This window comes from Oncorhynchus kisutch, linkage group LG27 (assembly GCF_002021735.2).
Source record: "Oncorhynchus kisutch isolate 150728-3 linkage group LG27, Okis_V2, whole genome shotgun sequence".
Classification (NCBI taxonomy): Eukaryota; Metazoa; Chordata; class Actinopteri; order Salmoniformes; family Salmonidae; genus Oncorhynchus; species Oncorhynchus kisutch.
In genome coordinates this window covers 28,240,163-28,265,390 of record NC_034200.2, presented here as the reverse complement: position 1 = coordinate 28,265,390, position 25,228 = coordinate 28,240,163, and the positions used below count along the sequence as shown (strand labels likewise).

Genomic DNA, 25,228 nt, shown 5'->3' with positions numbered 1-25,228 from the left:
TTACTAATTTCCCTATATATTATGAATAGCTCTTATCAACAACACCTCATTTGGCCGCCTTTCGTTCCAGTACTCTGCTGCCTGTGACTGGAACGAATTGCAAAAATCGCTGAAGTTGGAGACTTTTATCTCCCTCACCAACTTCAAACATCAGCTATCTGAGCAGCTAACCGATCGCTGCAGCTGTACATAGTCTATTGCTAAATAGCCCACCCTTTTCACCTACCTCATCCCCATACTGTTTTTATTTATTTACTTTTCTGCTCTTCTGCACACCAATATCTCTACCTGTACATGACCATCTGTTCTTTTATCACTCCAGTGTTAATCTGCAAAATTGTAATTATTTGCCTACCTCCTCATGCCTTTTGCACACATTGTATATAGACCCCCCCCTTTGTTTTCTACTGTGTTATTGACTTGTTAATTGTTTACTCCATGTGTAACTCTTTGTTGTATGCTCACACTGCTATGCTTTATCTTGGCCAGGTCGCAGTTGCAAATGAGAACTTGTTCTCAACTAGCCTACCTGGTTAAATAAAGGTGAAATAAAAATAAAAATAAAAAATCAAGTAATAAATGACAGTGCGTGGAGAATGCTGTTATTTCTCTTTGGGTTGCAGACTACCTTAAAATCACATGACTTGGAGATTCCAAAATGTAGCCATTACAACCCCTTCCAATACACTCCCATACATTCTTACTGTAAGATCAGGGAAATAAAACTACTTCCAGTCATCGGAGGCTACAATAACAGTGGTTTATTGTGAAAGGATTCAAATAATATTTGATTTTAACAGGTACGTGTTGGCTGAAAAGGACAAGTAACATTAACAAAGGCAGGCTAATCTCTTGTGTTCTTTGCTAGGTCTCATTCGGAGAGTGGCCTGTACTTTAACTCCTGTGTTGGGTAATGTTGACTGTACAAACACCAGTCAAATATGTTTGCTTGGCAGTTAAACTGACAAAAAGCAAAATTCTCTATACTCGCTCAGCGTTTCTGTCAATCATATTTCATACAATTGATTCATCAATGATGTTAATATCATTTTATCGGTATGATAGCTTTTCTTCAAAGCGTATTTTACATTTGAGAACCATATTTATAGTACTACCAAGAGTTCAAGTCAAGTCTAATGCTTAAAAAACATTGTTCTATTGATGAAAAATATGACTTTCGTTTGAGTCGAGATGGGCTGTAGAGAATTAGCGCTCAATTCAAGATTAACAGTAGTGACATAAATATGGTAGAATACAGAGTGGAGACATGAAACTGAGCAATCAACTGCCTACAACAAAGGTGCAACCATGCATTTGGTGCAACCATGCATTTGGTGCAACCATGCATTTGTGCATTGTGGCACTATCTGCTGTGCTTGCTTGACAACTGCTATTCATGACAATGACATAAAAAAAAGAGATGCCATGAGCATGAATTGAGGTAACAGAAGATTACTGTTCATGTTATTCGATCAGTGCTATATTGTGAGCAGGTCCTATCTATGGGGGGAGCTAAACTGCTGCTTGAGACACCAATTTTTCACCTATAGCACCTGTTGTAATGTATATGGAGTCCATCAGGCAGGTAGCCTACATGTAAACTCAGCAAAAAAAGAAACGTCCTCTCACTGTCAACTCCGTTTATTTTCAGCAAACTTAACGTGTAAATATTTGTATGAAGATAGCAAGATTCAACAACAGACATAAACTGAACAAGTTCCACAGACATGTGACTAACAGAAATTGAATAATGTGTCCCTGAACAAAGGGAGGGTCAAAATCAAAAGTAACAGTCAGTATTTGGTGTGGCCACCAGCTGCATTAAGTACTGCATTGCATCTCCTCCTCATGGACTGCACCAGATTTGCCAGTTCTTGCTGTGAGATGTTACCCCACTCTTCCACCAAGGAACCTGCAAGTTCCCAGACATTTCTGGGGGGAATGGCCCTAGCCCTCACCCTCCGATCCAACAGGTCCCAGACGTGCTCAATGGGATTGAGATCCGAACTCTTCGCTGGCCATGGCAGAACACTGACATTCCTGTCTTGCAGGAAATCAAGCACAGAACGAGCAGTATGGATGGTGGCATTGTCATGCTGGAGGTTTATGTCAGGATGAGCCTGCAGGAAGGGTACCACGTGAGGGAGGATGTCTTCCCTGTAATGCACAGCATTGAGATTGCCTGTGTAACGGATGTGAAACTGCTAGCTAGTTAGCGGTGGTGCGCGCTAAATAGCGTTTCAATCGGTGACGTCACTTGCTCTGAGACCTTGAAGTAGTGGTTCCCCTTGCTCTGCAAGGGCCGTGGCTTTTGTGGGGCAATGGGTAACGTTGCTTCGTGGGTGACTGTTGTTGATGTGTGCAGAGGGTCCCTGGTTCGCGCCCGGGTATGGGCGAGGGGACGGTCTAAAGTTATACTGTTACACCTGCAATGACAACAAGCTCAGTCAGATGATGCTGTGACACACCGCCCCAGTCCATGACGGACCCTCCACCTCCAAATCGATCCCGCTCCAGAGTACAGGCCTCGGTGTAACGCTCATTCCTTAGACGTTAAACGTAAATCCGACCATTACCCCTGGTGAGACAAAACCGCGATTCGTCAGTGAAGAGCACTTTTTGCCAGTCCTGTCTGATGTTCGGTTGTACCGATCCTGTGCAGGTGTTGTTACACATGGTCTGCCACTACGAGAACGATCAGCTGTCCGTCCTGTCTCCCTGTAGTGCTGTCTTAGGAGTCTCACAGTACAGACATTGCAATGTATTGCCCTGGCCACATCTGCAGTCCTCATGCCTCCTTGCAGCATGCCTAAGGCATGTTCACGCAGATGAGTAGGGACCCTGGGCATCTTTCTTTTGGTGTTTTTCAGAGTCAGTAGAAAGGCCTCTTTAGTGTCCTAAGTTTTCATAACTGTGACCTTAATTGCCTACCATCTGTAAGCTGTTAGTGTCTTAACGACCATTCCACAGATGCATATTCATTAATTGTTTATGGTTCATTGAACAAGCATGGGAAACAGTGTTTAAACCCTTTACAATGAAGATCTGTGAAGTTATTTGGATTTTTACGAATGATCTTTGAAAGACAGGGTCCTGAAAAAGGGATGTTTCTTTTTTTGCTGAGTTTAGAACATGGATGGGCAACTTTGATGGGGGTGGGAGCCACAAAAAATATGAACTCATCATGAGGTGCAGCAGTTGCTCGTGGATCTGTGTGTCCACATGCTTGCCCCCTCTACTTCATCTGCTGTACCTCACCAGTCTGAAAAAGCTGGATAAGAAAAGGCTCATCCTCAGAAGTGAGGATTTAGTGCCAAGAAGCTTTTGGGAACACAACAAACCCTTGGTTGTTTTCTCCACATTTTTTTTTCTTCCGAATGTATTTTTTAAAATCTTTATTTAACTAGGCAAGTCAGTTAAAGACAAATTCTTATTTTCAATGACGGCTTAGGGACAGTGGGTTAATAAACTGCCTTGTTCAGGGACAGAAATACATATTTTTACCTTGTCAGCTCGGGGATTCAATCTTGCAACCTTTTGGTTTACTAGTCCAACGATCTAACCACTAGGCTACCTGCGTTGTGGAGCTGCGAGGATATACACTCAATTTAATCAAATTTTGCCCTAATTCTCAAGAAAAGATACACCTGTGCCTTTTTTTGCCTGAACTACACATTGCTCAACATTTTGATTAGTGATGATGACTATGCTGCAAACACTTATAGATTGGAAGACTGCTTTGAAATAACAGTTGAAAAACATGAGATATTGCTTAATGTAGGACTATTTATTTTGTGAATTTCCATTATGTGGAAATGTCTGAAGTCTGAGTACACACAAAACCACACACACACAAACAGGGAGTGAGCAACGCGCGCCCACCCCGCCTGTGAACAATTAAACGCGCCATGTAACATATTGGGAAACACTAAACAAACGATGGCCTCTTTTCAGCTAAGTCAGCCCACCGTGGATCCCGGCCTATTGGTTTTCTATAAAAGCCAGAGTTGCCTTCTAAAACGGCCTGCTTTTTCACTCCGGGAATTGTTGACTTGGAGACTTCGAGAACATGAAACTGCTTCTCGTCTCAGCGCTGCTGGGGTGCTTCGGTAAGTGGGTTTATACATGCAAAGACAATTACGCATGGAAAAATATCAATAGACATTGATTGCTTTAATTTATATTTCTCAATTTTATCATAGCATTTATTCTGTCCTCAGCTACGGTGTATGCTGCCCCAGCTGAGGGAATGGTTAGATGGTGCGTAAAGTCGGAAAAAGAGCTGAAGAAATGCCACGATCTCGCAGCCAATGTGGCGGGGTTTTCATGCGTGAGGAGGGACGACTCTCTTGAATGCATCCAAGCCATCAAGGTGAGAGACTAACTACTTATATCAGAATCTCTACTATTAAACAGTATTTTAATGTGTGACTTTTGTCATTTCTGACTTGTTTCGTGTTCTTGTGCGTTTTACTTTTGCGCCGCAAGGTCAGTGAATACAAAACTCAATGGCGTTGCATCGTTACGCACATGGCACTTGTGCGTAACTCACGCGTTGAACACGCCGACAGGGTTCTTGAGCAAAATAGTACGCAGCATCATCTGGATATGTAGACAAAAAAAGTTCCACATTCACCTTCTGCTACCATTTCTGTCAAGCCGTCTACGCATACTTTCAATAAATCCAACATATGCACCACGCCGAATGCACTGCAACTGCCTCTGCAACGCAATGCTGCAAGGCAAACGCAGCGTTTCATTGGAAGTGAATGAAGTTCTGGTGTACCAAAATGCAAGACCCTGTTGGTGTGTTCGATGTGTCACAGTAAGGTAAAGAGAGCTTTTATTTGTGCATGTTGTAGTTTACAATTCTTCTTGAGGGATAGTTTCTTGAAGTTTGACAAAAGGTTCAAATTACTAGTCTCATGTAGAATAGATAGCAGCCCATCTGTAATTTCCAGCCAGCACCAGTTGATCCGCTTGCATTAACAACCTTGTGAGGTGCAGGTCTATTGTTGGAGTGTTTTCTCTCTTTCTCCTTCACGGATGTCTCCCCCTCCTCCTTCACGGATGTCTCTCTTTCTCCCTGCCAGAGGGAAGAGGCTGATGCTATCACTCTGGATGGAGGAGATATTTACATAGCTGGCCTCCACAACTACAACCTGCAGCCCATCATTGCAGAGGACTATGGTGAGGGTAAGCATCTCAAGACCAAGTTCAAGATTTCCTTGACTTTTTCTGTTAAATTGAGTATGTTATACATATTGTTCTTTATAAGGCTTAGAGAAATGTTGAATCTATGTCTATTAGTGAATGGAAGAGACTGGGTATACAATGGCCCTTAGCACTTCAGTTGCAAAGATAGGCCAACAGAAAGTCTGCACTTTGAATCGGATCAGATGGTTTCTGTCTGAATCTGGTTTCTGAACGCTGTATTGATGGCTCCTCTCCTGTCCATCAGACTCTGACACCTGCTATTATGCTGTGGCCGTGGCCAAAAAGGGCACTGAATTTGGGTTCCTCGACCTCCGTGGCAAGAAGTCCTGCCACACCGGGTTGGGCAAATCTGCAGGCTGGAACATTCCCATCGGTACCCTGGTGACTGTGGGCCAGATCCAATGGGCCGGCATCGAGGACAGACCTGTGGAGTCGGGTGAGTGGCCGCAGTGCCTTTGGGTAGTTTATTAATTTCATTAATCTAGCAGGGACTATTATGCGTAATAATCAACATCTCAAACTTGATAGTTATCTTTTATTTAACCCTTATTTTACCAGGTATGTTGACTGAGAACACATTCTCATTTAGAGCAACGACCTGGGGAATAGTTACAGGGGAGATTAATGAGCCAATTGTAAGCTGGGGATGATTAGGTGACTATGATGGTATGAAGGACAGATTGGGAATTTAGCCAGGACACCGGGGTTAACACCTCTACTCTTATGATAAGTGCGATGGGCTCTATAGTGACCACAGAGTCAGGACACCCGTTTAAAGTCCCACCCGAAAGACAGCACCATACACAGGGCAATGTCTCCAATAATTTTGATATTTCTTTAGACCAGAGGAAAGGGTGCTTCCTACTGGCCCTCCAACACCACTTCCAGCAGCATCTGGTCTCCCATCCAGGGACTGATCAGGACCAACCCTGCTTAGCTTAAGTGGCAAGCCATCAGTGGGATGCAGGGTGGTATGCTGCTGGCCCAAACAGTTGCTGTAGTCAATTGTTACCCAGTGGGCAATGTTTGGATTGTTGTGTTTATTCCTCTCTGTCAGTTGGTTAAATATGTGTTGTATATGCTGTACGTTCTGAATATAGCGTACAGGGACTGTGTGCTGGTATGCTTAATCCAATCATAGGGTTTTCATAGTCTGCGTGTGTGTATTTGTTTTGCAGCGGTGAGCGACTTCTTCAATGCCAGCTGTGCTCCAGGAGCCAATAGGGATTCTCAACTGTGCCAGTTGTGTATGGGAGACTGCTCCAGATCTCACAACGAGCCCTACTATGACTATTCCGGGGCCTTCCAGTGAGTACCAGTCTTTTCCTACCCCTTACCATCTCTGAATAACTCCATGCTCTGTACACCCATACCTCTCAATCTACCCTATTTGGAATCTGCAGATATGTGTATCCTTTCTCCTTCTATCAGTATTCTCTATCTCCCTCTACCTGCTCTGGATTGGTCACTAACTGTGTGTATTTTTTGCCTCACGAGGTGCCTGAAGGATGGAGCAGGAGAGGTTGCCTTCATCAAGCACCTGACTGTACCTGGTGAGTTTTTAAAGCATTAGCTAGCATACCAATATTGAATTTCAACTGTAAAATGCAAACTCTGGATCTAGAATTACAATTGTGGCAAAACTATGTTAATGCTTACAGTGTGAATGTTCAAACCACTCACACGTCACCTACTATACAACCTCCTATTACCTGCTTGCAGCCGCAGAGAAGGCAAGCTATGAGTTGCTGTGCAAGGATAACACCAGAGCTCCCATCGACAGCTACAAGACCTGCCACCTGGCCAGAGTACCCGCCCACGCTGTGGTCAGCCGCAAGGACCCCAGGCTGGCCAATCTCATCTACAGCAAGCTGATGGCCGTCACGGTACTGGTCATCGCTGTCACCTGAGTACTGATCTAGGATCAGTTGAGCCTTATAGAGCATTATGAATCTGACCATGGGTATCATTTAGCAAGCTTTTTCAGCATTTACTTTTACATTGTTTATTGAACAATCAGTCTCGCAGAATGCTCGGCCATTGTTTGACACTCGCTATAGGTGGCATGAATTTTTCACAGCAGAAGTTTTAAACATTCTCCCCACAACTGTACAGAAATGTGATCAAATTTGCCATTGTGCTTTTAAAAACGTCCATGGCCCAGTTCCAACATCTCCAAATCATACAGCAAATGAGGGTGTTTCTGTTACCATCATAGGCGAAGAGGGCATTTCCAGGCGGGGTTGTAACACTTGTTCACGAACACACAAATATAGTACGGCTCTGCTTTATTAAGGAAAACATGCCATATGTTTGATAAATCCAAATACTTTGTTGCACACACAAATCCTAGAAGCTCCACGTACACCAGAATTTAGTGAGACATTAACACGCGCTTGATAAATGAGGCCCCACGTACCAAATTAGCATTCCTACGCTGAGATTTTTCTGACCATGTGACCTTGGGGCCCAGAGTGTTTCCACCTCAGGTCACATGTTCAGGATAAACTCTTGGCCCTAAACATCACAACTGACACTGACCAGGATGAACAACATCACACAAGAATGTGTGTTCACTCATTTGTGCCCCAACAGAACTTCAACCTGTTCTCCTCCGATGGTTATGCTGCCAAGAACCTGATGTTCAAGGACTCCACTCAGAATCTAGTACAGCTGCCAATGACCACCGACTCCTTCCTCTACCTGGGAGCTGAGTACATGAGCACTATACGCTCCCTGACAAAAGGTGAGGCCACACATGCATGCACACACACATACTTTTACAAGCACACACACGTCTCAGACTGTTAGGTCATTGCTATCTCCCCAACATTTGCTTTTCAGCGCAGGCCACAGGTGTCACCTCCAGGGCCATCAAATGGTGTGCCGTGGGCCATAAGGAGAAGGTCAAGTGTGACGCCTGGACAATCAACAGCTTCACAGATGGTGACTCCAGGATCGAATGCCAGGACGCACCCACAGTGGATGAATGCATCAAGAAGATCATGGTAAGGCTATGGGAGCAGAGATGTCCTCTCTGTCCTCGCTAGCTCTGTTGGTAGAGCATGACATGATAGTGGGTTCATTTCAAGGGACCACCCATAGGTAAACAATTTATACCCGCATGACTAAGTCGCTTTGGAGAAGAGCGTCAGCTAATTATATATCATATTATTACTAGAGGGTGGGGGTGGATAAAAAACATTTAACAAGGTGCTATATGCACTTTATAGTTTGTCCTTTCGCAAGTAATCCCCTTAATCTAATTTTCTTTCATTCTTTCCGCTATTTCAATTTTGTTTCCTCTTTCCACAGCGTAAAGAGGCAGATGCCATAGCGGTGGATGGTGGGGAGGTGTTCACTGCTGGAAAATGTGGTCTGGTCCCTGTCATGGTGGAGCAGTATGATGAAGGTATGACGCACACACAGACACATCATCGATGTGTTTTCCCCTCTCTCTTTCTATCCTCTCCTGCTCTGCCTCAACAATGTTAACGTGCTGATTTTCTCTCTCTCCTCACAGTTCGGTGCAGCGCCCCTGGTGGTAAGTACACATGCTTACACCTGCTCCCTCACCAAACACACACCATACTATAATGCTACAGTAAGATTTATTGGGCCGGCTTCCCGGACCCCGATCAAGCCTAGTGCTGGACTTTCTCTTTTACCTCTTCCCTCTGTGTCCTCTCAGAGGCGTCATCCTACTTTGCGGTGGCGGTGGCAAAGAGGGGATCTGGGTTGACCTGGACAACCCTGAAGGGCAAGAGGTCATGCCACACCGGCTTGGGCAGGACCGCAGGCTGGAACATACCCATGGGTCTTATCCATAGGAGGACTATGAACTGCGACTTCAGTGAGTGGGCAGCTGTGTGTGTGTGTGTGTGTGTGTGTGTGTTTATAATGTGTAATTCTATACTTGTGTCCTGGTATATCTATGAATGTAGTATCTCATACTGTGTCTCCTTCCTGAATTCAGCCACATACTTCAGTAAGGGCTGTGCTCCTGGATTTGAGGTGGACTCTCCCTTCTGTGCCCAGTGTAAGGGCAGTGGGCAGTCCGTGGGAGGAGATGGGTCCAAGTGCAAAGCCAGCTCTGAAGAGCAGTACTACGGCTATAACGGAGCATTCAGGTACGGGGCACCACCACAATGGTGGATTCAATAGTGGAGCTGATTGTGGTGAAGGACTCAACTATCTTTCTAATAGTGATGGCGGACTATACAAAACAAAATATATTTGTTGGCCTATAGTATATTTCTCACGCTTTTATATATCTAATGGTCTGTCTTGATATATCCTTCCAGATGTCTGGTTGAAGATGCTGGAGATGTTGCCTTCATTAAACACACTATTGTACCAGAGATGACTGATGGTAGGTGTATTTCTTATCCACATACAGATGTTCTGCTGCCCTATTTTCATCTCTCTCTCCTCCGCTTCACTCCTCACTCCTAAAGATGAATCTCAACTCATCGTTATTTCTCTCATACACTTTCTATGGCTCTCTGTATCTGTGGCTCTCTGTATCTGAAAACAAAGTCTTCAACTCTCCTATCTATCCATCCTTCCCTGTAGGTAGTGGTCCAGTTTGGGCACAGAACCTGATGTCCTCTGACTTTGAACTACTCTGCCAGGATGGTACTACCAAGCCAGTCACACATTTCCGTGAGTGCCACCTGGCCAAGGTGCCCGCCCATGCTGTGATAACACGCCCAGAGTCCCGTGGAGAGGTTGTGTCCATCCTTCTGGAGCAGCAGGTGGGTGTTAAGACTGATAGCCAGATCTGTTTCTGCTTAAGACAACTACTTAGTCAGTTTAGCCAAGGATGAGCAACTCTAGTACTAGAGGGATACAGAGTTTAAGGTTTTGTCTCAGCCCAGCACTAACCCACTGGAACATAAGCCTGTGGCCCATTTCCACCCATGATCCCCAAGCTGATCTAAGATCAGTTTTGGTTCATTGGGGGGGGGGGGGGGGGGGGGGTCTATTAAATACACATTTAATGTAAGAAATAGTCTAAAATATAATTAAAGGTTTATCATTGATTTAACCACCAAGTATATATTTTGTTCCCTGTGTTTAGGCCAGGTTCGGCTCAAGCGGCAGCGATTCCTCATTTAATATGTTCAAGCCAGATTTTGGAAAGAACTTGCTCTTCAAGGATTCCACAAAGTGTCTCCAGGAGATCCCAAGCGGCACCAAATTCCAGGGTTTCCTTGGGGAAGAGTACATGATCGCCATGCAATCGCTCAGGGAGTGCTCCAACAGTACCTCAGGTAGTCCCATTACGTGACAACCTTACACACATGTGCACACACACTGTATAAAGGACATATCTGCACCTGAAGCTAAAACCTGTTCTCCCATTCCCCCCTCAGATTTGGAGAAGGCATGCACTTTCCATTCCTGCCAGCAGAAGACATAGTGGAGCTTACCTTTGTGGCAAGCACACACTCTCTCTCCAAACCCCTCAACGTTCAAGAAACCTAAGCAGTGACTGTAGATGAAACTGAATTCAGTTGAGAATTTTTGTACAAAACAATCTTGTATGAAAATGTGCTTTACGTTCCTTTGATAAAACGAGTGTTAAATGAATTACGCTAAATTACTACTACTACTGTTTACTTTGTAGTTGAAATGTTAACCAAACCATAACCAGTTCTTGAAGTATTTCTAGGAGATTACAGGTTTCTAAAATCACCTTTTTTATTCGCCGTCCTGCTCATAAATTGCAGTCTAACCAAACACTGAGGTCCAATTCACATTTGTTTTGGTTGTTCAGTGAATTGGCCAACAGCTTTGGCTTACTTTCTTGAAATAAAGTGTACCCTTTTTCACAAGCTATCTTTTGTAATAATTGTATTGATGTGTATCTATAAAATAATAGGTTTTATTAGTTTGTCAGACATGGTACCCAGCTTTGGTTTCTCATGAACACTCATGCGAATATATACAGTTGTGGGCAAAAGTTGAGAATGTATAATTACAAGCATTTCATAAGTGTCAAAGGCTTTTATTGACAATTCCATGAAGTTGATGCAAAGAGGCAATATTTGGAGTGTTGCCCCTTTTTCAAGACCTCTGCAATCCTCCCTGGCATGCTGTCAATTAACTTCTGGGCCCCATCCTGACTGATGGCAGCCCATTCTTGCATAATCAATGCTTGGAGTTTGTCAGAATTTGTGGGGTTTTGTTTGTCCACTCGCCTCTTGAGGCTTGACCACAAGTTCTCAATGGGATTAAGGGCTGGGGCGTTTCCTGGCCATGGACCCAAAATATCATTTTTTTCCCGAGCCTTTTCACTTTTGCCTTATGGCAAGGTGCTCCATCATGCTGGAAAAGGCATTGTTCGTCACCAAACTGTTCCTGGATGGTTGGGAGAAGTTGTTCTCAGAGGATGTGTTGGTACCATTCTTTATTCATGGCTGTGATCTTCGGCAAAGCCGTAAGAGAGCCCACTCACTTGGCTGAGAAGCAACCCCACACATGAATGGTCTCAGGATGACAGAGTGATCTCCAGCCTTGTCTTCGTGAACACTCACACCTGTATTAACGAGAGAATCACTGACGTGATGTCTGCTGGTCCTTTTGTGGAAGGGCTGAAATTCAGTGGAAATGTTTGTTTTGGGATTCAGTTCATTTGCATGGCAAAGAGGGACTTTGCAATTAATTGCAATTCATAACATAACATTCTGGAGTATATGCAAATTCCCATCATACAAACTGAGGCAGCAGACTTTGAGAAAATTAATATTTGTGTCATTCTCAAAACTTTTGGCTATTACTGTACTACACTTAATGTTTGGGTCACTTAGAAATGTTAATGAAAGAAAAGCAATTTTTTTGTTCATTAAAATAACAAAATTGATCGGAAATAGTGTAGACATTGTCCATCTTGGAAATTACTATTGTAGCTAGAAACAGATTTTTCATGGAATACCTACATAGGCGTACAGAGGCCCATTATCAGCAACCATCACTCCTGTGTTCCAATGGCACGTTGTGTTAACTAATCCAAGTTTATCATTTTAAAAGGATAATTGATCATTAGAAAAGCCTTTTGCAATTATGTTAGCACAGCTGAAAACTGTTGTTCTGATTAAAGAAGCAATACAACTGGCCTTCTGTAGACTAGTTGAGTATCTCCATTACAGGCTCAAAATGGGCAGAAACAAATAACTTTCTTCTGAAACTCGTCAGTCTATTCTTGTTCTGAGAAATGAAGGCTATTCCATGTGAGAAAATGCCAGGAAACTGAAGATCTCGTACAACGCTGTGTACTACTCCCTTCACAGTACAGCTCAAACTGGCTCTAACCAGAATAGAAAGAGGAGCGGGAGCTCCTTGGTCATGTGACCTAATGACCTCAAACAAGGTTCAGAATGTCCACTGACTACCATTTTATATTGCACACCCTTTGATTTGTCCCTTTACATCTCAGGTGATTTTGCATGAATTTTTTATTTCTTATTTCAATAGCTCCTTGGTCATGTGACCTACTGACCTCAAACTACTTTCAGAATGTCCACGGACTGGCGGAGACGGGTGCCGCGAGGAGCCCAGTGCGGTAACGTGACCAATCCCGGAGAAGCTGGCGGGAGCCCCTGGGAGAGTTATTTTTCTTTGTGAAGGGCAGGACACCCTGGAATGTGTTCACCCCGAGAGAGGGGCCCAAGCCCTGGAAAGCATCACGGTTCCGGCGGCATCTGGTGAGCTCTCGCTGGCCCTTGAAATTCCGGGGGAGAGGGTGTAAATCTCGTGCCGGGCAGTACCCATATCCATAGCAGGTCTCCAAGGTGAACAGCCTCTGGCATGTTAGAACAATGTAGGTAAGGGAAGACGGCAAAGTCAGATCCATAACTTATTGAAAATAGTACCGTAGCCCTTGGAGGGCTCTTCCAACCCCTACTCTGTGTGTTACCTATTTGAGGGAGTCTCTCCAACGGCTAGGAGACAAACTGTCTCTAGCATGTTAGTACATAAGGGTATAAGGGTAAGGGTAAGGGTAAGGGAGATAACGAGGTAGCTCTCTAGCAGGGCTCTTCCAATCCCTCACTGTATGTCACCTGTTTTCAGGTGTCGCTAACGATGCAAACAAAACGGGAGTTACCGCGGTACTAGTCTATACGCAAAGAGAGTCCTGCAGATGGTGATGGCTGTTGATCGTTAACGGAAGGCGGCAGTCGGTCCTGGAATATGGAGCATACGGTCAAGCATGAAAATGTGAGGGCGGTTCCACCAGACTGCATCACTGGCTTTGGCTGGGAGGGGGGAGTTAAGTCCTGGAAGACGGCTGATGAAAGTGTAGTACTGGCGTCAGTCTGATCACATAGCGGCTGTGGTGAAACGTTTAAACAAAGGTTTGAATCGAACGCTGGCTTTGGCTGGACCCGCTAACAGTGGAGCACTAAATGGAGATGGAATGTGCTTAGGTCTCAGTTCCGCCAGGTTGCGGGACTCTACACATTCTATGTGGGAGCTCTCCTCCATGCTCCTTGGAGCATGTAGTGGAGATGGCATGTGCCTTACCATTAGCTGACACTACCAGACTAAACCCATTGGCCCCGCAGTGATAGGATGGATCTGGCTCATGCCCTACGAAGCAGCACTCAGGCTGTGGAGGTTGGAGTGGGGACTTAGTCTCTGAGTGGGAAAAGCGGGCTGGTCACCAGGTGCACAGAGCCTGTTTCAGGTTCCTGACTGCGGGAATATTTTGAAGTCTTAGTGTCTGGGGAGGGGTGCTTAAGTGTGGGTGCCCCGGTTTGCAAGGTTATGGAGATGGCTGAGACCCGGCCGGGACACGGAGATGGGTGATTCCTAGTGAGAGGGGTGTTTGACTGAGTAGGTGTGGAGGCCTGGAGGTCTATAGTTCCAGGTAGTAAGCTATACACTTTCAGGCCCGGGGAGAGGGTGGCAGGCAGGCAGGCAGGGAATGTAGGCCTAGGGTCAGAGGTCTCCAGGAAAATGGGGGCCTGCCTGGAGGTCAGGACAGCCCCAGGGAGAAGGCCCAACTGAATAGGTGTATGAGTGATCTTGTCCTTCAGGGGGTCAGAGCAGGCAAATTAATGTAAAATTGTGTGAGATTAAAATGTATAAACTAAAGGGTGTGTAGTGTGTAGGCCCACTGAATGTACATTCTGAACCTTGTTTGAGGTCAGTAGGTCACATGACCAAGGAGTTATTGAAATTAGAAATATAGAAAAACTAATGTAAAATCACCTGAGATGACAATTGATGAACAAAAGGGTATGCAATATATAAGGCTAGTAAGTGGATGTTCTGAAAGCAGTTTCAGGGTTTTAGGTCACATGACCAAGGAGCTATTGAAGTAAAAAACATTGAAAAACATTGAAAATTTATGTAAAATCATGTGAGATGAAAATGGACAAACGAAATGTTGCATTACATATAAGGATACTCAGTGGATATTTTGAAAGTAGTTTGAGGGTTGGAGGTAGAGGTCGACCGATTAATCGGAATGACCGATTAATTAGGGCCGATTTCAAGTTTTCATAACAATCGGAAATCGGTATTTTTGGGCGGCGATTTGCCGATTTTTTTAAATTGACATTATTTTTTATTTTTTTATATACCTTTATTTAACTAGGCAAGTCGGTTAAGAACACATTCTTATTTTCAATGACGGCCTAGGAACGATGGGTTAACTGCCTTGTTCAGGGACAGAACGACAGATTTTCACCTTATCAGCTCGGGGGATCCAATCTTGCAACCTTACAGTTAACTAGTCCAACGCAATAATGACCTGAGGAGAGGGACGGAAGCTATACTGTTACACTGGCAATACTAAAGTGCCTATAAGAACATCCAATAGTCAAAGGTTAATGAAATACAAATGGTATAGAGGGGAATAGTCCTATAATTCCTATAATAACTACAACCTAAAACTTCTTACCTGGGAATATTGAAGACTCATGTTAAAAGTGTTAGGGTTTCGTCAATCGAATCTGGCATCAGGACAGAAGGTGACACGGAGTCACCGAGAATCTTCTATGTTTTTTATTATTAATAAATAAATGGTAAATGCAATTTCCGTATGTACGGGTTCACTGTAACACCACGCAGGGCAGAACAGAGAACTGACTAGTTCCTGACAAAGTTCTTCTAATATACTCTGACAGAAGGCGTTCCCGCTTCTGAGCTGGCCTGTCAGAGTAGAGGCTGAGAGTGGTTTAGACTCACTCTGCCTATCGTTGGCGCACAGGCTGGCCCCAGCCCCCCAGGCGCTCCCATTGGCAGGTGTAGCTGTTGCTGGGCAGAATATCTTATGAGCCCACACCTCTGTTTCCCGTTATTGCCAAGTTTGAGTTCTAACAAAAGACAGTCTGTTTTCACAACACTATGCTCTGTATGTGTCCCCCACAACTCATGACACACCCAAGGTTAGCCATAGCCTTCCCGCTAGTCACACCAAATGTTGCAAAATTTTACTTCCAGCACACACAGACACCCTGATGATAGGCCAAGCACATTTTCAAAACCCCACAAAAGGAACCACCAGCTTTCATATGTTCTCATGTTCTGAGCAAGGAGCTTTCTTACACAGCACATATTGCACTTTTACTTTCTTCTCCAACACTTTGTTTTTGCATTATTTAAACCAAATTAAACATGTTTCATTATTTACTTGAGGCTAAATTGATTTTATTGATGTATTATATGAACTTAAAATAAGTGTTCATTCAGTATTGTTGTAATTGTCATTATTACAAAAACATTTTTAAAATCGGACGATTAATCGGTATCGGCTTTTTTGGTCCTCCAATAATCGGTATCGGTATCAGCGTTGAAAAATCATAATCGGTCAACCCCTAGTTGTAGGTCATATGACTAAGGAGCTATTGAAATGTGAAACTTTTTAATATTCTCGTAAAATCTCATGAGATCCAAATAGACAAAACAAAAGGGTCTGCAATCTGTAGGCCCACTGAGTGTACATTATGAACCTTGTTTGAGGTGCGTGGGTCACATGAACAAGGCGCTATTGAATTAAAATATATTTTTTAATATTTAAAAAAATAGAATGAGATGTAAATCGACAAAAAAAGTGTGTGCAATATGTGTCTCTGCCATTGGGTTAGCTAGAACCAGTTTTGAAAGTTGGTTACAGAGCAATGGTTACAGAGCTATTGAAATTAGATTTTTTTTATTTGTCACTATGTTGACAGTCCCTAACTGTGGTTGGCGGACATAAGGAAATCTACATGCAAATATCCATCGAATATCCAACCTGAATCTGTCTTTACCTCGGTGCATGCTGCCCCAGCTGAGGGAAATGTGAAATGGTGTGTAATGTCGGAGAAAGAGTTGTAGAAATGCGTGGACCAGCAAATGCAGCTCAGTTTTCATACGTAAAGAGGGACGGCTCTTTTGAATGCCTCAAAGCCATCCAGGTGAGAGACTTAACTATTTATATCAGAATCTTTACTATCAAACAGTATTCAGGGGCCCACCTGTTTTGAGCCCAACATTTATATATATATATATTTGTTTTGCTAAAAATGTTGGGCTATATATATATATTGGGTGGCTCACCTGTTTTGCATGTTATTTTGGCATGGTCTCTTTTTTGCTTTCTTGGATAAGGCTCCAAAATGCAGTTGCTTCATTGTAGCTCAGTGCTTTCTGTGGAGGTGGGGCAGAGTGTTGGGGTTAGTTATGTTCTCTAGTTGGGCTGTGACTGGCTCAGTGTTCTGTCACTCATGGGGACACTACTTCGCAACAAAATCTACAGGGAGAGCTCAGAAATTCAAGCCCCTTGTGTGCTGCCATAGATTTACATTAGAAGTGCCCATCCAAGAAGGATCAGGGTCATTGGCCACAGATAAAATGACGTCAAATCACGTTATATCTGCCATAGCTTTGATTGGACTGATCATGTCAACATCATACTTTCAAACTCGTAGCTAGCAAGCTAGACATGCAGTCATCAACATGAATCAAGTCGACATTCTACTGGCAAGCCCTTTTCAGTCCTTGTCATATGAATAGAAATTATAGATAAAACCGTATCCTTGCTCATTGGCCATTAGCCATGAACATTACACAACATGTTGGACATAGCAAATTCAACGATGAGTTGTTTGGAAGGACTCAGTGGCTAACTGCAAGCGTTGCAAAGCAATCACTAGCCTGCTATTCAGTGGAGAGGGTGTGTGTCCAAGTCTGGGTTTAAGGGTCTCTTTTCCAAGCTTAAAAGGATAAACAATCAACACCATGGTTGAATACATTGGCCATGCTGTCAATCCAAAATTACATCTGCCGAGTTCAAAACAACTGGAAACTCGTAACTGGGAAAGCTCAGACTTCAGTGAGTTCAAAACAACTGGGAAAATACGTTTTGAACAGTCATCCAACTCGGAATTCCAAGTCAGGGACTTGGACCTCTTTCTCGAGTTCCCAGTTGTCTTGAAAGCACCATAAATCCAGAGAATGCCAGACTATGACGTCAAATTTTGATAACAAAATATGCCCACAAGAAGGAACGCCGCACCACCTTCCTGTTCATTTGAGCACAGCACAACAAGGTGAGTCCAAAAATGTCTCTGTCTGCTGCTGCATAAATGATGTAATATAGTTTGTTGTATAGTAAGCTGTTAGTAGCACATGTTTCTCACCATAATAATTTGGTAAATTTACCCCTCTTAATTTCACCTACTGTTCTGACTTGGTGGTGCACATGTAGCCTATAGCCTGTTTTAGAGAAATGTCATCATCAAATATTGTAAGAGCTTTCATTGTCTGCTCATTTCAAAAGTGCTGAACAAATAGTATATTGACTATGCCTGTCCTAACTCGCTCATTAATGTCTTAATCTAAATTATGGATTGGCTCTTATCCGCTCATCGTTCCCTTATGCGATAGTTTGTACATCTCAATTGTCAGTAGAAACCACATTTGTTTAAGTCAGCTATATCAGCTATGTTTTTTAAAAAGGCAGTAAATGAGGCTGAATGAACTGTTTCTCTGCCAGACAAGGCTCAGCTGATAGCCAGGTGTAGCGGTGGTAAGGATTCACTACATTGTGCTGAAAAAGAAAGGCCTGCTGTTGGGACAGCATTATGTAGGCCCTAACATACTGACCAAACCGCACATGCAAGTTGATTTTGTTCACCCAAACCAGACGCTATCAGGACACGCAGGTTACAATAACAAAACAAACTCTGAACCAATTATATTAATTTGCGGAAAGGTCAAAAAGCATTAAATGTTTATGGCAATTTAGCTAGCTAGCTTGCAGTTGCTAGCTAATTTGTCCAGGGAGATAAACAAATAACAATTAATCCACAGATAAAACGGTAAACCAAATTTGTTTCTCGTTATCTCTCCTCCTTGCTTCAGGCTTCATTTTCTACTTTGGGCTTTATATGGCGGGTGACAACCAACTTTACAGCATTACTACAACCGACTGGAATGTGGACCTCAGCTAATCTTTCAATCAACCACGGGGGTATATGCTCCTCAAAACCAATGAGATGGCACGAGGGTAAATGCTCCTAAAAACCAATGAGGAGATTTGAGAGGCAGGACTTAAAAAGTGTTGAGCATCACAAATAAACTCAGCAGAAAAAGAAACGTCCTCTCACTGTCACCTCGTTTATTTTCAACAAACTTAACATGTGTAAATATTTGTATGAACATAACAAGATTCAACAACTGAGAAATAAACTGAACAAGTTCCACAGACATGTGACTAACAGAAATAGAATAATGTGTCCCTGAACAAGGGGGGGTCAAAATCAAAAGTAACAGTCAGTATCTGGTGTGGCCACTAGCTGCATTAAGTACTGCAGTGCATCTCCTCCTCATGGACTGCACCAGATTTGCCAGTTCTTGCTGTGAGATGTTACCCCACTCATCCACCAAGGCACCTACAAGTTCCCAGACATTTCTGGGGGGAATGGCCCTAACCCTCACCCTCCGATCCAACAGGTCCCAGACGTGCTCAATGGGATTGAGATCCAAACTCTTCGCTGGCCATGGCAGAACACTGACATTCCTGTCTTGCAGAAAATCACGCACAGAACGAGAAGTATGGCTGGTGGCATTGTCATGCTGGAGGGTCATGTCAGGATGAGCCTGCAAGAAGGGTACCACATGAGGGAGGAGGATGTCTTCACTGTAACGCACTGCGTTGAGATCGCCTGCAATGATAACAAGCTCAGTCCGATGATGCTGTGACATGCTGCCCCAGACCATGACGGCCCCCCACCTCCAAATCGATCCCGCTCCAGAGTACAGGCCTCGGTGTAACGCTCATTCCTTCGATGATAAATGCTAATCCGACCATCACCCCTGGTGAGACAAAACCCCGACTCGTCAGTGAAGAGCACTTTTTGCCAGTCCTGCATGGTCCAGTGATGGTGGGTTTGTGCCCATAGACAACTTTGTTGCTGGTGATGTCTGGTGAGGACCTGCCTTACAACAGGCCTACACGCCCTCAGTCCAGCCTCTCTCAGCCTATTGCGGACAGTCTGAGCACTGATGGAGGGATTGTGGGTTCTTGGTGTAACTCGGGCAGTTGTTGTTGCCATCCTGTACCTGTCCCGCAGGTGTGATGTTCGGATATACCGATCCTGTGCAGGTGTTGTTACACGCGGTCTGCCACTGCGAGGATGATCAGCTGTCCGTACTGTCTCAGGCGTCTCACAGTACGAACATTGCAATTTATTGGCCTGGCCACATTTGCAATCCTCATGCCTGCTTGCAGCATGCCTAAGGCACGTTCACACAGATGAGCAGGGACCCTGGGCATCTTTCTTTTGGTGTTTTTCAGAGTCAGTAGAAAGGCCTCTTTAAAAAGGCCTACGTTTTCATAACTGTGACCTTAATTGCCTACTGTCGGTAAGCTGTTAGTGTCTTAATGACCATTTCACAGGTGCGTGTTCATTAATTGTTTATGGTTCATTGAAAAAGCATGGGAAAACAGTGTATAACCCCTTTACAATGAAGATCTGTGAAGTTATTTGGATTTTTATGAATTATCTTTTGAAAGACAGGGTCCTGAAAAAGGGGTGTTTCTTCTTTTGCTGAGTTTAGAACCAAGCTCTATTTTAGTGACCGGCTATGCACACGCTCGTGAGCAGTGTGGGTGCAATGATTGAATAACATGCGTGTACATTTATTTTGCAACCCTCACGCACACGAAGTGAGTGGTGTAGTCAGCATGTAATAGTTTGTGGGCACCATTATTCACCATAACATGCCGCATGACCGCATGCACCATCGCGCAAGTTGATTTTGTTCACCCACATCAGACGCGACCAGGAAACGCAGGTTGAAATGTCAAAACAAATTCTGAACCAATTATATTAATTTTGGGACAGGTCAGAAAACATTAAACATTTACGGCAATGTAGCTTGCTGTTGCTAGCTAATTTGTCCTGGGATATTAACATTGGGTTGTTATTTGACCTGAAATGCACAAGGTCCTCTACTCTACAATTAATCGACAGAAAAAAAACATTAAACCGGATTTGTTTCTCCTCATCTCTCCAACTTCCTTCAGGCTTCTTTTTCTTCTTTGGACTTCATATGGCGTGGTTGGCAACCAACTTTACGTGCATTACCACAAAGAGGAACTGAGTTTGGACCTCAGTTTATCTTTCAATCACCCATCTGGGTATATGCTCTTAAAAACCAATGAGAACCAGAGCATGGCCACGCTGATGCTCGCTGACGTGCACAAGCAGTGTGGGTGCAGTGCAATGATTGAATAACATGTATGTGTACATTTGTTTTGCATTGTGGTCAGCATGTTATAGTGCAATTAATGTATTGTTTAGTGTTGTGTAGTGGCTTTGCTGGCATCTTAAAGAAAATTGGGACTTTTCCCCACCAAAATTCACATGCTAAAATCGCCACTGATTACTATCATAATTTAGGAGCATGTTCCTATTGAGAGGTTTGCGGTCATTTCTAGCGTATCACCGTCGACATGAAAAATTGTGAAGTCGAGGAAATTGACAGAGGAAGTACAGTACAATGCTCTTCTGTAAATGATAAATGGAGATTAGTAGAGTTGGCATACAAGACAAATCTACTTCTTTGTGCCCCACCAGACTACCAGATTATTATCAATGAATCAACACCACAGGACAATATTAGAAAATAAGGGGTTAGATTTAGTATTGTAAATTAATTTTTCTTTCCTGAAAACCATAAATACATTAGCATAATTTGGAGCAAATGCCGCTTCCATCGCCATTCCCTGGCGTTGGAGGTAAAAAGAGCCAGCATACTTTAAAAAGTTAATTTTGGTTAATGTCAAAATAAAAGCAGAAGGGGGCAGCAGACCTTCAGGGCGTTTCTCTAGATCAGGGGTGGGCAACTCCAGTCCTCAAGGGCCTGATTGGTTTCACACTTTTTCTCCATCCCTAGCAAACACAGTTGATTCATCAAATTGCATTCTAAACTGAAGATCATGATTAGTTGATTATTGGAGTCAGGTGTGTTAGCTGGGGCTGGGGCAAAACTGTGACACCAATCAGGCTCTTGAGGACTGGAATTGCCCAAGCCTGATCTCGATAGTGGGAGAGGGCTTCTAGGCCTCCTACATGAGGGATGTTCGTATAAAGAACATCCATATTTATAAGTATATCATTAGATTCAAATTTGACATTCTCAGGGATCTTTAATACATCATTGTTGTCACCAAATAATGCTGGAAGGGAAGGAACCAAATGTTTTATGAAAAAATCTACAAATTGGGATAGGGTTTCCGTGAGGCTGTCATTATCAGAGACTATAGGTCTCAGAGGAGGATCAGATAGTTTGTTGTGAATCTTAGGTAGGCCATAGTAAGCTGCACATACTGGGTGAGGGGTGATGAGGAAATCCCTCTCCTTTTCAGCAATCCAACATTGATCTAAAGCAGGGGTTCCCAAACTGTTTCACTCGGGGCCCAACTTCCAGCATTCGGGAACATCACACGCAATTCTTTACATTTTGCCATGTCTAATGTGTATTCATGTAATATTTGAGTGACAAAAAAATGACAACATTATCTATGGGCAAAAAAACGAAATAAAAAAACATTAGCTGACATGGGCTAGTTGATTTCGGGCTCCCGAGTGGCGCAGTGGTCTAAGGCATTGCATCTCAGTGCAAGAGGCGTCATTACAGGCTGTATCACAACCGGCCATGATTGGGAGTCCCATAGGGCAGTGCACAATTGGTCTAGTGTCATCCAGGTTAGGATTTGGCCGGGGTAGGCCATCATTGTAAATAAGAATTTGTTCTTAACTGACTTTTCCGTTTAAATAAAAATAAATCTAAATGTTTCCCACATTAACAGAGAAAATTGCCACCTTTAAAAAAGAACTGAAGAGGCACACACTGGAGAAAAACCAGAAGGATACTGAGCACTACTCCAAGGGCACGGTCTATGACCTGCATGGTGTCAGATCCAGGTACTGATCCAAGTTCAGCCCTATGTGGTCCCAAAGGAACCGAGACACCAACTACTCATCTGTCAGCGAGAGAAAAACTTCTGATGCGAGCACTCTGTCGCATTATCTCTGTCTCTGCTTGATCTTTTCAATGACAACCTGTCGCATTATCTCTGTCTCTGCTTGATCTTTTCAATGACAAGCCTGTCGCATTATCTCTGTCTCTACTTGATCTTTTCAATGACAAGCCTGTCGCATTATCTCTATCTCTGCTTGGTCTTTTCAATGACAAGCCTGTCGCATTATCTCTGTCTCTGCTTGATATTTTCAATGACAAGCAACATGAGATCTAGAGAGCAATTGTTCAAAACATTCTCCCATCTCTGCATAAAATTACTGTCTTCTAAGCCAAAAGCGGGGGCTTTGTTAATTCTATGCCCCAGAGGGATATGTTTCTCCCTCCAATACTCAGATAAGAGGCGATACTCTTTCTTTCTCTGTTCTTCCAAGTCTCTGTTTAATTTGTCACTACCTTACACAGCTGTGCAGGTTGACTCATAACTCGAAGTCATGCGGTTATATCCGTGTGGTGTTAGAGTTGCGTAAATTCGAATCTGTAATCAGGATAAATATAACAACGAGTCACCGATTTTATACTATGTATTTTTTATTAGCTAAGTAATAAATGGCAAATGCAACTTTCGTATATACGGGCTCACTGTAATACCACGCAGGGCAGAACAGAGAACTGACAAGATGTATGTGAACAGTATTCTTTATACTGTGATAGACAGTTCCAACCCGTCTGTTGGCCTATCACGGTAGAGACTGGGCGTGGTTTAAACTTGCTCAGCCTATTGCAGGTGACTTGACTTGACGCTTCTGTTGATAGATGTAACTGTTGCTGTGAAGAACATCCATGCGCTCATGCTCCATACCTTTATCTCGCACCTGGCTCCTGTTATCTAACAAAAGACCGCTTGTTCTGCAACCCCATGCTCTGAATGTGCCCCCCCCTAACTCATTGCACAGTTCCTGTCTTTTTTACCGGCAATCCGTTACCATCGGCGCCTTGATCATGGACCTCCGGTCCAGAGGCTTTTTTAGGAGGCATTGGAGTTGTCAATAGTAACCTTCAAGTGCGATATTAATACATTTTCTGCCCTGTCACTTTTGCATGTTCTGGGAATTTAAAGACGAAGTGACAGCACTCACCTAGCTAGCTGCTAAGTCAATAAAGGCACACTTTCCATTTGGAGGAGAGGACAAGAAACTACATTCGCTACAATTTTAAGTAATGGACAATAGGTTATAAAATACTGTCTTTTTTCCATCATGAGAAAGGCCCATGGCCCTGAAGCTTTTAACAATGTTTCAAGTCAGCTATGTTGCATAACACATACATACATCCACACAAGCCAACAGCAGATAATATTCAATCATATATATGGTCATGGCTATAATGTAAAACACAGGATCCAACAGTGGCGGGTGGCTTTAGGGTCATGAAATATTGTTCGGAAGAAGGGTGGGTGGCGGGTTGGTTGAATAAAGACAAAACAATGCATTAAAAGTCCATAAATGTATAATTATTGTGAAATTCATATCTATAGGCTACAGTGAGGTTTTTCTTACATTGTTTTTTTCTGGCATTAGTGTGTAGTCTATGCCTAAGCTTTAGGGCCTAACTTGTATGCTCGCCAATATAACATTAACGTCTAGCTACCCAAAGGTTGCGTGTTCAGAATCTCATTATGGGCAACTCAAGCGTTTTACATAATTAGCAACTTTGCAACTACTTACTACTTTAACTACTTTGTAACTACTTAGCATTTTAGCTAACCCTTCCCCTAACCCTAACATTTTAACTAACCCTTTCCCTAACCCCAACCTTAACCTTTTAACCTAAGTCCTAAACTGAACCCTTATCCCCTAGAGCTAATGTAACAGTATAACTTTAGACCGCCCCCTCGCCCCTACCCGGGCGCGAACCAGGGACCCTCTGCACACATCAACTACAGTCACCCACGAAGCATCGTTACCCATCGCTCCACAAAAGCCGCAGCCCTTGCAGAGCAAGGGGAACCACTACTTCAAGGTCTCAGAAAGTGACGTTACCGATTGAAACGTTATTTAGCACGCACCACCGCTAATTAGCTAGCCGTTTCACATCCGTTACACTAACATTAGACAAATTTGTAACATAATGTATGTTTTGCAAATTCGTAACATATTGTATGAATTGCAATCTGTAAAATATTGTACGATTTGCAATTCGTAACATATCATAACAAATGGATGATGGACATCCACCAATTAATACATACCATACGAAACATAACAAATCATACTAAATGGAGTGTCTCGGATTTATGTACAGAATAATAAGAAATGCTCTGAGACCACATTGCATAAAAGCTGATAGCATATTTCAACAGCATAAAATGTGCATCCAAGCCTAACTGAAATCTTACAAGAAACATGTTGGGTAGTTTTCACAGCTATTAATTTCCTTAAAACCAGTTAAACTGATGCCATTTGGACATTTTGCACAGAATATCTTTATGTATTTTAATTTTTGTTATTACATTTTCTCCACGGCC

General features: G+C 43.3%; 2 protein-coding genes across 3 annotated transcripts in view; both read left to right on the top strand.

Moving 5' to 3' along the window:
• The first annotated feature begins 3,975 nt into the window (after positions 1 to 3,975).
• On the top strand, positions 3,976 to 11,061 carry tfa (transferrin-a). Of its 2 annotated transcripts, none has more exons than XM_020463221.2 (17): positions 3,976 to 4,109; positions 4,221 to 4,372; positions 5,094 to 5,196; positions 5,462 to 5,653; positions 6,396 to 6,525; positions 6,715 to 6,770; positions 6,940 to 7,103; positions 7,813 to 7,963; positions 8,062 to 8,225; positions 8,533 to 8,629; positions 8,741 to 8,761; positions 8,909 to 9,070; positions 9,194 to 9,347; positions 9,522 to 9,589; positions 9,793 to 9,974; positions 10,301 to 10,493; positions 10,596 to 11,061. In XM_020463221.2, the coding sequence occupies exons 1-17, from the start codon at positions 4,070 to 4,072 to the stop codon at positions 10,640 to 10,642; spliced, it is 2,076 nt and encodes a 691-aa protein (XP_020318810.1). In that variant the 5' UTR covers positions 3,976 to 4,069; the 3' UTR covers positions 10,643 to 11,061. The 2 variants fall into 2 exon arrangements, with proteins under 2 accessions (XP_020318810.1, XP_020318809.1); XM_020463220.2 differs by having other exon boundaries at positions 4,018 to 4,109; positions 4,203 to 4,372.
• Positions 11,062 to 23,673: 12,612 nt separating this feature from the next.
• Positions 23,674 to 25,228, top strand: part of LOC109871809 (eukaryotic translation initiation factor 4 gamma 1-like) — a 52,533-nt gene continuing 50,978 nt past the window's right edge. Inside the window, exon 1 of the mRNA XM_031807333.1 lies at positions 23,674 to 23,933. The gene's annotated coding sequence lies outside the window, so the exon portion shown is untranslated. The remainder of the gene's footprint in view (positions 23,934 to 25,228) is intronic.